Below are 13,698 nucleotides of genomic sequence, written 5' to 3' on the forward strand. Positions count from 1 at the left end.
GTACCATGCAGGAAGATTACTTCTATTTTAAATATTTTAAAAAAAAACAAACCAAAAACAAAAGGCCCACTTAATTCTACAGCAGAGCAGAATCTCTTGTCCTGAACCACTATTAAAAAAAAATAATCTTCAAAATCATTGGGAAACCCCTGTCATGGAAAAGCTAGCTATGGAAACACACAGGAAGGAAGGAAAAGAAGCCAGTAGTTGCAGGTACTCTGTTATTTATTGTACAGTATTTCACTGAAAGTACAAAGGCATCATCAGTACTCACCAGAATTGTATTGTAACAGGTACATTATACTGCGTGTTAAAACGTGCTGCTTTAATGATGCAAGACAGAACGCAAATCGAGAGGAGGAAAGCAAGGAGTTTAAAAAAATGTAAAAATACATTTTTAGTAACTGATCTGTACAAAGGAAAAAAAAAGAAAAGAAACCAGAGTGCGGGGATTAGAGCCCCCAAAGTCATTTAAAACTATATAAAAAGGCACCGTTATCTACCATGTAATTAGGACCTTTGGGTTCTGTTTCCTTCATACTGATGACTGTGGGGGTGGGGGAAATACTGTTACTAAAATGACCAAACTCATACAAAAGTATTTACAGAGAAAGGCAGAAAATAATTCCCCTACTCTTGTTCCAAAAGAGAAACATTTGCCCAGCTGGGGAGCAGAGCCTTCCTCCCTTCCCTCTCGCCCGAACCGTGCCGAAGCGGTGACCTTGAGCGGGGGAAAGCAAATAGCAGTGGGAGAAGCTGCCAGAGTCCTTCTAACAATGGGTAAGTGTCTCTCTCCTTTGTTTTATTGCTTTTAACTCTCCCATAATCAGGGGAGCTAGAAGATAAAATAAAAACGCTACACCCCACACAACAACCCCGAACCATCTGAGTCATCCTGGCTGCAAGAAGGTGGGGTAGGTGGTCAGGACAAAATGGGGGGACCAAGAGGTAGGGCTGGCTGGAGCTTTCGTTCTAGAGAAGGGGGAACAGATGGGGGGAATAATGCTTCAAACTACCAGACATTTGTGCTGCTTTTCTAAATCTTCCCCGGGGAGCCTGACAGCAGTGTGTGTCAGTAGAAGCAGGCCCAGGGCACACAAACCCACCAGCCAAAGCATCCGACGGCAGCCGTGGGACGTCCCTGGGGCGCTTACACGTGAGCGCTCTTCGCGTGTGTAGGGGAGCTGGATCCCGAGGCGTAGTAGAAACGGTTTTCACCGAACGTCTGGGCATCTCCCGAGCAGCAGACGATGACGCAGCCACCGAAGAGGCAGAGAGCAGAGCCGATCCAGCCCGTGTACAGGGAGTAGCCAAAGCTCATAATGGTGGTCTCACGGTGGGCACACACGGGAAACCAGATCGTCGCAACAACGCCGCACATGGCTGGGGAGAGATGGAAAGGACCGGTAAGGCCAGCACCTAACCCCACCATGGGGACACAAAGCACACCGAAGGGGAAGGAAGGGTCTGCAGGACAGGGGACAGTGAGGAAGCCCATCCCTCCTCCCTTGCAGCCCCACAGTGGGATGCAGAAGCATCAGCATCAGGGCCGAGAGATCCCCGAGCAGGAGGCAGCTTGGGAGCCTTGCGGGGAGAAAGATCAAGAGAGAACAGCCGTCTCTCCTGGGCATCAACAAACGAGAAGAAAAAACAACTGCTGCTCGACACAATCTGATATATTATTACAAGGGAAACAAATTTGTTTCCTAGAAATATCTTTAAGTGGGAAGAATGAAAGTCACCCTGAAACCGGTGCTCTGGAGAGCTGCAGAATTAGGAATATGTTAGGTATGAAGCAAGGCCACGAAAGCCATATGCATCGGTGAGACAGTAAAATCGGTGGCCCAGAGTCAATTGGTTTAAATCACTATTTCTGCACGAACTCACGTACTATGTCCTCAGCCCATGTCAATCAGCGTCGTTGGAGTTGCTCCACTGAATGGTCACATACACATTAACGAAACATCCCAGCCCTTAGAAGGGCAGAGTAGGGTTTACAGAACACAAGCAGAAGATGGGCAGGGACAGAATAATTAGCACTGCAGCACTGTTGTGTTGGTTTTTTTTTTATGGAGGAGGAAATGTCCCACAACTCTGGAAAGCAGATTGCACTTCCCTGTAGAAAATTTCTCTGTACAGAGTGACAAACCCAGTGAGGCTCCCCAGAAACCTATTGAATTCAGTAGAAACTGAAGGGCCTTGCAGAAGGGAAAACAGGATTCTACCTGGAGTCTACAGCCGGTCAAAAAATGACCGCAGACTTCAAATTTTGCTTGAAATCCCATAGTTTTTTCCCACCAAGACCAGGAAGGCTGCTGCAGTGGTGCTGCGAGGACCACTAGGCAGGTGATGCGGAGGAGGTGCCCTCACACAGTAAAGCGGGTTCAAATTCAGCACTTTGCAGGCAGCCAGGCTAGGGACCACAGGGTTTCAGTGTGCAGCACACACGCGTGGTTTGCTCCTAGCAGAGAGAAAACACGTGCCCTGTGTTCTCCTTGCGCTGCACAAGGTCACACTCGCTGCCCTCGCTAAGGGTCCTGCCTCCATCCTGCAAAGTCCTTGCATGCACCGAGGGCGACAGGAGTTGATGGCGTTAATCACCTCACAGGAGCAGGTCCTAAAACAATACTCCTTTATGGCCTGTACATCTGAGAAGAATTAATCTGTCAATATTTACTTGCCTCCGGGACAAGCTGTGCAGGACTCCATCCTTGTGGCTATCAGAGAATCAGAGCAAAACAATAACAGGACTGTGGCAGAGTTACAGATTTCCACCGACCGCGTTAAAAGGTATCTGGAGGCAGTGTCAAAAAGTTAAGGTTGCAAGAGGGAAAAAAAAAGGGGGTGAGATTAAAAATAAAATTGTTTAGTTAAAGCAGAGAGCAAACCATAGCTCCTGGCCCGTGCAACAGAAAATCCATCCCCAATAGCTGCAGTTATTGTGAGAGAAAATATTTTCTTATGGAAAAGAGAAGAACATTGGAAGGATGCTAATAAAGCCAGTAATAATTTCAGGCCTTCTCAAAGCAAGGGCCCCACAGCTCTGGAAGGAATTTTTAGAGAAGGCAAGAAGGGGAGAACAGCATTTCTCCTGCGTGTGGATCAGTCCTGCAAACAGCTCATGAGCCTCTAACGCTTTAAAACAAAAATGTATCAGTTAGGAATCCACAAAGCATTCTAATGGGCTGGAAAAAACACTTCTTTGTTGTTCAGAAAAAGAAACAATCATCTTTTCTTTTTCTGTCAGCAGTAAATATATATATATATATATATTTATGTCCATAGACTATAAGAGCCTTATCCATCCAGACCCTCCCCCACCACACAGGATCGAAGAAAACACTTGCACTGGGGTGAGAAGAGCTCTCAGGGATGCTAACACAATAGCATCTCTTGTGCGTGTGGCTCAGCTACATGTAAAACCACCTTATTTTAATGCTGACAGTACTAGAAAGCTGTGAAACACAAGCCAAGGACTTTGCACGGGTTAGCTTGACCTCTCTGCCTTCGGAGGCCACCAGCTGCCGTCAGTCACCGGTGACCCCTTCGCTCAGCCAGAGGAATGCCCTCAAACAGGGCTGGATTTCATCGCTCTGCGTAGATTAAATTGGGCTGTAAATCCTCCCAGAGGATGTGCAAAGGACAGTCTGCAACGGCAATATTTCTTGGTGAACTCAAAGGCTGGTCTAGCTGTACCACAGAGAAAGGCTGAAAAAAAAAAAAAGTTCATTTGCCAAGAAACTCAAAGGGACTGGAAAAGGCATTTTAAGGCAAGTTTCAAGTTCTAAAATAGCTGCCTACATGGAAAAGGTGTTTGAATAGAAATTAATAGCCCTTCCCTTTTGCGCTGCTGCTGAGAGACCCTTTGCCTTTCTCTAAATTAGAAAGTCTTCAGACAGTAGAGCTGCTGTAGTCAGTATAGTCCAGCAGAAAGGTAGGAGAAGGTCTGCAAACAGAATATTTCTATTAGACCAGCAGGGTTAGTTGGAAAAACAAGCGTGTTTGGGGGCACACACGTGCTTTTTTGCAGCTCGAGCAGGCAGTCCTGCAAAAGCCACTGCCTCTACCCGGAAAAGTCATCTCAGTAACGCACGGTATGGTTGTCCTCGCTCCATCACGTCACTGCGAATCCACAGGGATACATCCCAGGCTCCCAGCATTTCTAAGTCCTTTTTGACTATGGACTTGCGGTAGCTCAGTCCACTGAGCTGAATCTCTTATTATTCGGCATTACAGGCCTGCTGGAACCAGATGAAGTGCCCGTAGACAAGAAGCACAGAAGGTGCCTGCGGAGGTGGGGCAGACAGAGCAGGATTACTCTAACTCAAGGGACAGCGAGTCCCTGCCAAATTCCTTAACAGCAAGTTCTGCAGAAGAAAGAATACTTTTCTTTTGTGGCTAAATTTAATTATTCTGAGTTGCTGACTCAAAGTCACACAGATTTCTCTTTCAAAGCATTTGGTTGAAATACATTATCCGTGATTTTCTCCCCCTCCCTGTGTTCAAGGCAATCTTTTTATCTTGATATCTATGGTCTTAGAAGTAAATCTCATGCAGTATCCAGAAAAACTCGTTAATATCCTTTGTTTAGTATACAATAGCCAATACGGTCATTTTGCAGTAGTAATCCACAGTAACTGATGTATTTTTCATCCGCGTTTTCCAGTGTCTCCAATCCCCCACTCCATTAGGAAAATGCCCGCTTGGTTCCCAGCAAGGGGTCCCCCGAATTAGTATCAACAACACAGGATGGGCCAGGGTTTTTCCATCAGCACTAGTGTATGAAATGTTTTCGTACTGGCTTAGAGCAAACTTCTGCTGACGATTGTTTTCAGCAATAAATCAATTCTCTCAGACAGATAGGATCAAGCAAAGACATAAATACATCAGCAGGCAGGATAGGAGGGTGTGCACACAGGTTGCACTCTGCAGCCTGCTATTATCAGTACACAGAAAAATCAATGGAATATCTGAGCCCATTGTTTTCCTGGCAAGTTTTCAACTTTTTCTTTTTTCTTTTTTTTCTTTCTTTTTTTTTTTTTTTTTTTGGCTCCACACTGTGTTTTAACCCCCGTTTTCCTTTTAAATAAATTTCAGTGACAATCTGCCACCCCTTCCCTGAGTTCAGCCCCTGTTTTCCTTCATAATAAATCTCAAACCGCCATCTCTTCCCTGATCAACAAGTGAGGTTTGCCATGGGGCCAGCTCCCCTGATCACATCTTCACTCCCTATTTCTGCTACGTTAGCGAGGGGTTTGGCATTTGTTCTGTTTTACCAGAGCTCTGGGAGCTGGTCTCCACTTAGAGGAAAAGGCTGAAGCCCCTGCAGCTGGGGAAAACCATGAATGAGGGTTCAGTGGCCAGAGGGTAAATAAGAACAGTCCAGGGTGTATTACTTCTAAAATATAATCAATTTTAAGCCAGTATTCTGTGTTTCAAGGCCTGATTCATGCTTATTAAATGCTCTGGAATCATAACACCTCATTTTGCAAAGAACAGATCATTAATCAGCCTAAATAATGTGAAAGTCCCAAGCTCTGTATATTGTTCTTCTTCCAAAGGGACTGTAAAAATAAATGTGGGTTGGTTTGGTTTTTTTAAGAAAAAAGCAACTTAAGAGCAAAAGGAGCTTATTTATTTTTCATTTGTGATCCAACAAAAAGAGCATTATTGTAATTGTGACTAAAACATTGTGACCAGGCTGCTGCTGCCAGCCCAGATCATTCAGGACTTCAGCGACATGAGCAATCACTTCACCTGTAGATGCTTCAAAACTCACAGGGGCAAAAATCCGTAAGAAGTCTAAATCCAACCCAAAGAGCATTTGTCTGCCAGTGTCACTGTAAATAATTTCCTTGCCTCACAGGATCTACCTAGTGGGAAAACCATGTTCTGAGGCAGAGAAGAACCTGTCTTACAGAGCATCACAACTCCTCTCGATCACCCTCTGACATCTGTTCTCCTCCCTGGTGTCACAGCAGGGTGGCAGAGTGGCACACCAGACCCCAAACCCTGGTGCAACCATGCAAGACACGGGACTTCATGTGCTCTGATGCAGCATTACCCAACACTGTCACTGCAGTTTGTTTGCTGCGTGTTGGTCCTGTAATCCTGTCACCCTTCGGGATTTAGGGGCAATGCTCTCGCCTCCACGTCTGCAGCCATGCAAACAGGGCTGAGCTACAGCACGGGTCTCAGTCGGAACCGAAAACTCACGCTTATTTGCGACAAAGCACAGCTCTGCTGGGCCTCCCCCATCCTGGCAGGGGAAATCCAGCAGAGCGGACCCCTCCGGCACTAAAATGTCATTCATACACAGAGAAAAACACTTTTCCTTTCACTTCGCCGAGCCCAAATACATGACTCAAGGTTTCAGGACAGGGATGAAGGTCACATTCCAACAGCTCTCTAACATGACTGTTCACTATGGGGATGTTCTAAACAGGCCCTATAAAGCTGATTTTAGGACTCCCAGCTGTGGCAACATGCTCTTAAACCCTTTTTTAAAAAATAAAGCCTTTAAAAAAAAAACAAAACCAAAAAAAACAACAGGCATTGAAAGGGTCCCTTGGTCCCAGTCCCTTAGATTTCGGATGTAGTGACTCGTACTGACTGCTTCTCACCGAGGCACTCGAGGAGGGATGGCTGGCAGGGAAGGGGCGCCCAGAGGGCAGCCCCTCTGTACAGCTATATCCAGTGCCCACTTGAAAAAAAATGTAAGGAGAAGAAGAAGAAGAAGAAAGAAGACGGGCATGATGTCAGCGCTGGCTGCCAGCGACCAACAGAGCCACACAAAGAGGCCACTTTCCCTCCCCCCTCCTCCCCTGCCACACAGACGGGTAAAAACAAGGCACCGCAGGCTGTTGCTGAGATGACGAGGCTTCAAGAACATGCAGGTGTTGTGGCGGGGACAATGAGCTCCACAGTCTGCCCTGCTCAAAACAATCTCCTCCACAGGCACTGAGGATGGGAAGAAATTCCCAGGGGAACTTGGAGGCCAAGGGCAAGGCTGGCCAGAGGGGCTGGGAGGCACAGGGGACATACCATCCCTCTTCTCAGGTCCATGCCACCCAGCGGGCTTCCCTTCCCCCACCCCTCAGCTTACTTTGACCCTACTGCATCAGCGATGCCCGGGGAAAATCCAGAGGCTATCCATTCCCTGTAAGCAGCTTGAAAGTTTAGACCCTTTTCCAAAAATAACATCACTTCCACGGCGAACCAGCAAAACCAGTGCCTGCAGGCAGCTGCCTATGCGCAGCCGCTGTCACCCTCCTGCAGACATGGGCAGTGGCTGTGCCCGAGGACGCCGCAAGGCAACACACCGGAGGGGTTTGCAGCCCTCCCTTCCTCACCCTGCTTTGCTCCCTGCCTCCTGTCTTTGTCCTCCCGCTCCCCTTCGTGCCCCCCCAGATGGCAGCGCTGCTGGAGAGCCGCAGGGTCAGCCCAGCCCGGCCAGCAGCTGCCCAGGTGCGTGTGCTCAACCAGCTCGCAACGTGCCGCCCTGCAGCAGAGCCTCCGGCTCTCCGCGCCTTACCCAAGAGGATGATGAGGATCCCTCCCAGCTGGGACCGCCGGTACTTGGCAGCTCCAGGCTCGTGGCCCATCCGGATACAGGGCAAGACCGTTATCAGCAAGAAGATAGCGGGAAGACCCAGGACAGAGGCGGCGATCATCAGTGCTCGACATGCTTGGACATACCCTGTTGGCAAGGCAAGGAAAGAGGATTTTGATTATTTGGCACAAAAGAAGGAGACCTTTGGACAAAGGTTCCTCTTCGATTAGCTCCCAAGAATTGCGTGGAGTACGGGAGACAGGTTCAACCCTTTGTGTAAACGTTAAATCTTCACCAGGCACGAGAGAGTGAGACGGCAGTACAGTGGGTAGCGCCTGAACACAGGGTGTGCAGGCTCAACATTTTCCAGTGAAGAAATAGCACTGCCCGGAAAACATGGGCTCTTCCCAGCAAGACACTGAGAAATCATGGAGGTGGAAAACATGGGAAGAGAAAGTAGGAGAAACAGCTAGGAAGGAGTGTTCCTGTATCTTTTCCTAGGGAGAGTTTTGATTAAATAACAAGATTTTTAAGTCCTGAAGAGCAGCTTGCTGTGAGCAGGGGAGGTCCACAGTCAGCCAGAGCAGGGCTGAAGAGCTGAAGACCCGTTACTGAAGCATGGGCGTCCACGAGATACGGCCGCCGGCCGCCCTGAGGAGCTGAGGGCCGTTGACCTGGGAGGAGGAGGGATGCCCACCAGCCCCAGCCACCTCCCGATGCTGCACCGCGGTGTCCAGCCTGGTAGTGGGTTTCAGGGGAGACCCGTGGCTCCAGCTGACCGCCGGCACAGCTCTTCCTTAGCGAGCAGAAATGACCGCACTTTGCAGAGCTGCTTGAGTTGCCATAACCAAGGGCCACGTTATCCCCCTGGGTCCCTACAGACATCATGGCATTCCCCGGTGTTTCGTCAGTGGCCATCCCTCTCCTGCCTGTCCCTTGCGCTGAACACAAGGCAGCGAGGAACAACTGGGGCCGGGGACTGTGGGTGTGCTGGGCAGGGCTGTGACATTTCTACCACTCTGTGATGGTCTATGTATAATAATGTATCCATTTTTATATATTCAGATAGATATAAGGTATATATAATTGTATACAGATTTTAATATCAATTTATATACACTATATAAAATGTATATATAAATAACTAAAAATAGGTCACTACCTGCATGCAAAAGAAAAAGAACAAGTGTCAGATTTGCTCTAGTGCCGGGTGAGCCTCCACCGGCTCTTGGAACGGTCTCAGCCGAGCAAGCATGCTGGCTTTCTTTCCCCTCTTATTAACAAAGTGAAGCTGCCACATGCAGATACGGAATTTTATGACGCCTCAAACAATACCAGCAAACAGGAGCCTCAAGCAAGTCCTGTTGACAGACAGGTAAGACACCGGGAATGAGGACTTTACTGTTCCTGGGAATGCAGACTGTGTGTATACTGAATATTTGCTTGATTTTTTTCAAGAGGAAACTTAACCAAAGAGTTACCTGAGGAGTTCAGAGCGAAAAAGCAACCCTAAACAAAGGAGACGGCAGTGCCCAGTGTGGTTTCTGTGTGCAATCAGTCCCAATTAAACGAGAATACAATCACATTCATTTCAAAGACTTGACTCCAGCAATGAAAGACTAAATACATTTCAGCTATCGGGCACACCAGGATAAATTTCCCTCTCATTGAAAGCTGTGGCTACCATATAGGTTACAAGCAGAAGCATCTTCTTTTGTGATTTGTTTCTGCTGGAGACAAGCATTGCTTTCTGCTGCCGAAAGACCTCTTTACCTATTTATTAAATTTCATTTGAAAATGTTTCTTCTGGGCAAGCCTTTTCTCTGTCTTCTGGGCTGGATCATATTGAAAAAGAGCAGCAATAAGGAAGGTAAGCCTACTGAAATAAAAGTCTGCACACAGAGAAAGGGAGAATAGGAGCTAGTCTGAGAGATTCAATATTGCTCAGCACTATGTGGGACAGACTAGGCTCTGTAACAGAGAAATTCATGAATAATCTTTCTAACCTCTTGTGAATTTATTTTCACAACAGCTTAAACAAATTAATAAGGAAACATGAAAGAAAACTACTAGGAATGGTTACTTCTACCCTGTCGGCTTTGGAAGAGGCATCTCTGACATGCTAGAGGATGTAAAATCTAAACCACAGAAGAATGAAGAAGTGCTACAGAGTTAACAGTGATTGAAACGGGTGAGATCATTAGCTTAACTTACAGGGACAAGACCACACAAGACTTTGACAGCTCTAATTAGCTCAAAAGATGTATTAATACTGATTAAACACCTTGCTTAATTTTTGCTTTGCAGCAAACTAATGAAAATTACTATATAATTAGAAAACACCAAGTTGAATATAGTGACATCTGTTTGCCGTGTAAAAGTTCTGTCTTGCCTTAGAAAATGTGGGAAGCATCAGGACCGTCAAGACTAATGACGATCTTTCAAAAGATTAAAAGCCATAGCAGCATTAATAATAGATGCTGAAAGATTCATTATACTCAAAATCATCTTAAGGAATAGAACCTTCACATTTGTAATAGCTCATCATCATCTCAAAGCAAAACTCGAAGTACGCTGTTATACCTCACTACACTATCCATGTTTTGCAATGCAATCTAGATACAAGACGTGAAAGGAACAGCGAGTGCTTACCATGAACAATGATTAAACATTAAGTGGACTTTAACAGCCACAGATAACACATGATACCTGGGTATGACTACAACCAGGTATAATTTATGAGAATCATGTTCAGAGCTGTCATTCATATTCTTTAGCCTATTTACTGGATCATCTCCTGCGCTGGTGAAGACGAAGCTCCCTCATCAACCCATCTTCATCAACCCCCCCAGAAGCAGGACCGGTGCTGCTTGGAGCAAGGCGTCACTCCTCGCCGAGCGGGAAGGGGAGGACGGGGCACACGTACCTGGCAGGATGAGGATGTCCACGAGGGGCTTGCAGTGATAGAGACCTGTTGCCATGACGCAGTCTGCCCACAGCCCCTTGGATCCCAGCTCATCCATTTTCCTGCAGGTGGTAATGGTGTAGCCGCAAGTCACCACCCAGTCATTGGTGGCCGTCGCCACAACCACCCCGATCCACCCTATGAAACTGCAGACAAACCCGGCCAGGTGCAGGCAGGTGGCCACCATGGCGCTGCCTTGGTGGGGCGAGCTGGGCAGGAGAGCGCCTGCAGGGCTTCAGCCGGCCAGGGACCTGCCGGCTGCGAGCGGGAGGGATGGGGTCTGCTGGGATGGGTCCCTGGGCAGGCACTGCTGCAGGAGCTCGGCTGCCTCTGCCCAGCTCCCTCCCTGGGAGGGGTCAGAGCTGCCTCCAGCCCCATAGCGCATGGGAGGAGCGAGCCGGGAGCCCCAACTTCTGCCAGTTCACCCAGAGAGTCGGAGGGGAAGGACAGCGCGGAGAGGAGGAGATGCAGTTACACCCACCCGTGCATGAAAAACAAACCGCACTGCTTCAGTCACACGCAAACAGCCCGGCTGTTCAAAATGCAGCATCGAGGGAGAAAAATTGAGGCAGTGTTTTCGAGCTGGAGGCAAATGATCACACTGATACCTCCACATGGAAAGACAGGGCAAGAAACACGGTGGCCAGAGTTACTCAAGAGGTGGAATCGGACACCTCGTCAAAGCCATCAGCGCAGCTGCAGGGAAAGGACATAATCCGTCTCGCTTCTTTCGTGCCGTTTTCAGTAACTGCAAAAACATAAAAGACCCATCGCTGCACTCTCTGCTTGCGCCTCGGTTTTCAGAAGTATCACCTAGCACTCCCGGAGTCTCAAATACGTGTTTACCAGCACCTTTTGAATGCTAAAATTAAAAGGAGCAGCTTTTTACTCAGACTCATTACGGGTGTAAATTTTAGTCTGCTTGACAGAAGCAGGAACAGCCCGCCTCTAAGTGTCGGCAGAGAAACTTCACAGCCCGCTCTGCATCAGGAGAAACAGGCAGGCAGGGTATTTTCCTAACTTTGCTTTGCATTTTCACAGGCAGATCTATGTGTGATCGGGTGCCAGCACATCCCCGGTGACATTTCATCACCGCGCGTCCCCGGCGCTGCTGATTTTGCAGCGTAGCGCGTGCCTGGGGGGACCACTAGCGGAGAGGTGTCCCCACTGCACGGGGCAGGGACAAACCCGACAGGACAACGGCCCAACAATGAACTCGATTCATTCCTAGAGCTGTTAGTGAAAAATAAATATTGGAAGCTACGCTCCAAGAGGAGGTGCCGGGAGTGAAATACATCCTGCTCTGCATCCGACGGTATTTCGTTCCCTGTTCTGCAGCAAATAAAGTGAAAAACACAAAGACCATCTTAAGCTTCATCACATGTTCCTCGGATTCAAAATTCAAGCATGAGGCCACAGTTTTGGTTTGTCAAAGCTTCATCTGCATACTGGAGCTACTATGTAAATAGCTGAAAATTATCTTTGAAGAGGAGTTTTTACAAATGGAAATTTAATAGCTGCTTTCACATGTGTTTTATAATGTTGGTTACTCCTTCCCTAATCTACTCCTCAAACAATATTCCTGCTGATATATTATTCAGGAGATTTATCGTTCAGGACGATGTCATCTCTTGAGTGAAACTAGTGCCATCCCTGTTCCTGTACCATGCAATTACGTTGGACAGATCACGCATCACCCCCCGAGTTTGGAAGGAGACGGGCTGACAAATGAACACGTTCCTGCCTCTCCTCTTCGCTGACACAGTTCGCGTTTTTTCAGAGTGGCATTTCATCCATCTAAATTTAAATCATTCTGTAAATTAAAATTTGATCTTTTTGTATCAAGTATAAATGCACACAGCTTAATACTGCTTTTTGATTCAAACCGGGCACAAGGCTGCTTAACCACTTCGGGGTGACTGATCCCAACCTGAGTTGTCCAACAGTGCTGTCACCAGTCCTTTGGAGTTTCAATACCACACATATTCTCTAAATCATGCTAATACTTAGATATCTAACATACTTCAAAGCATTTTTCTTCAAATTACCAGAAAATTTTGCAAAATCTTGATATCCCAAAGCTGAGATGAGAGGCATTTGCCATGGTGATACCGCGGGCACATCCTAAGGGGCAAAAAAGAGGTTTTTTTTAAAATGCTGTGAGATTTTAATTTGCAGGCTGTGGACACATCCTACTGTAAATCAGTCTCCTACAGCTTGGTTCCTCCAGTATGGTTTCCTTAACCACAAAAGCTCCTCATGCTGCCATGTTCTCCTTCACAAATGTATTTATCAAAGAATGTGCAGCAGCTCAACAGGCAAGAAGTAAATTTTACACTCCAGTAACTAGTACTGCTCAACAGGGCCCACAGGGCACTGTTTGAATTATTTTATTAATATCGATAGAGACAGGAAACATTTACTATTTTGTCAGTGTTATAAAGAACACCACCAGTATTTAAGTGAATATAAGTTAATATGCTACAAGCAAACAATGATTCACAGGATCAATAAAATAAACAAAGGAGGACTTCCCAGCTATATGCTAAATAAACTGACACACCAGGGCAATATTCTTAAAATCTGCCACTTTAAAAGTGAGCGCTACACGTGCATTTATTTCAGCAATACTGTGAATGCCTCAAAGATCAACCTTTTTACCCTGTCACTCAAGCAGGTTCCCCTCGATCAGCGTCATTTTCTCTGACAAATGACATGCGTTGCAATTAGTCATACTTACACAAGCTATTAACACCCTGTGGTTTTTTTTCTCATACAAGTGACTCACCTTGAACTTTTTCATTGCAGGGCTTTCAGCCCGACTGCTTCTCCCTCGCTCGCAAATGCACCAGTACAAAACCAGCATGGGGTGCAGGAATAAACTGCTGTAAGGGGCACAGCTAGTTGTTTTCTTCCACACTAAAGGCTGAGCTCATCAAAATATCACCAATTTCACCTTCACCTTGGTCCATACTGTTCATTTTTCTCTTCAGCTGTAAAATACAGGCAAATACATGGTAGCGTTAAGGATTTGCAACTATCTGAAACACAATCAGCATTTCCTATAGGCAAGACGAGCGCCTTAAAATGAGGACAAAGCATTTTCGCTCTCGAGGGGAAGGAAAAATATCTGTGTATGCCACCACACCTGCCTACCCACCACGAAAAACCTCTCGGTATG

The 13,698-nt window shown here is 46.8% G+C and overlaps 1 protein-coding gene across 1 annotated transcript; it reads right to left on the reverse strand.

The window, feature by feature from the left end:
- Positions 1–201: 201 nt before the first annotated feature.
- On the reverse strand, positions 202–10,938 carry CLDN11 (claudin 11). The gene is made up of 3 exons (XM_005242840.3): positions 10,479–10,938; positions 7,535–7,699; positions 202–1,383 (listed from the first exon to the last, which is right to left on the reverse strand). The coding sequence occupies exons 1-3, from the start codon at positions 10,702–10,704 to the stop codon at positions 1,151–1,153; spliced, it is 624 nt and encodes a 207-aa protein (XP_005242897.1). The 5' UTR covers positions 10,705–10,938; the 3' UTR covers positions 202–1,150.
- Between the last annotated feature and the right edge of the window lie 2,760 nt (positions 10,939–13,698).

The sequence above is a fragment of the Falco peregrinus genome, chromosome 12 (assembly GCF_023634155.1).
Source record: "Falco peregrinus isolate bFalPer1 chromosome 12, bFalPer1.pri, whole genome shotgun sequence".
Taxonomy (NCBI): Eukaryota; Metazoa; Chordata; class Aves; order Falconiformes; family Falconidae; genus Falco; species Falco peregrinus.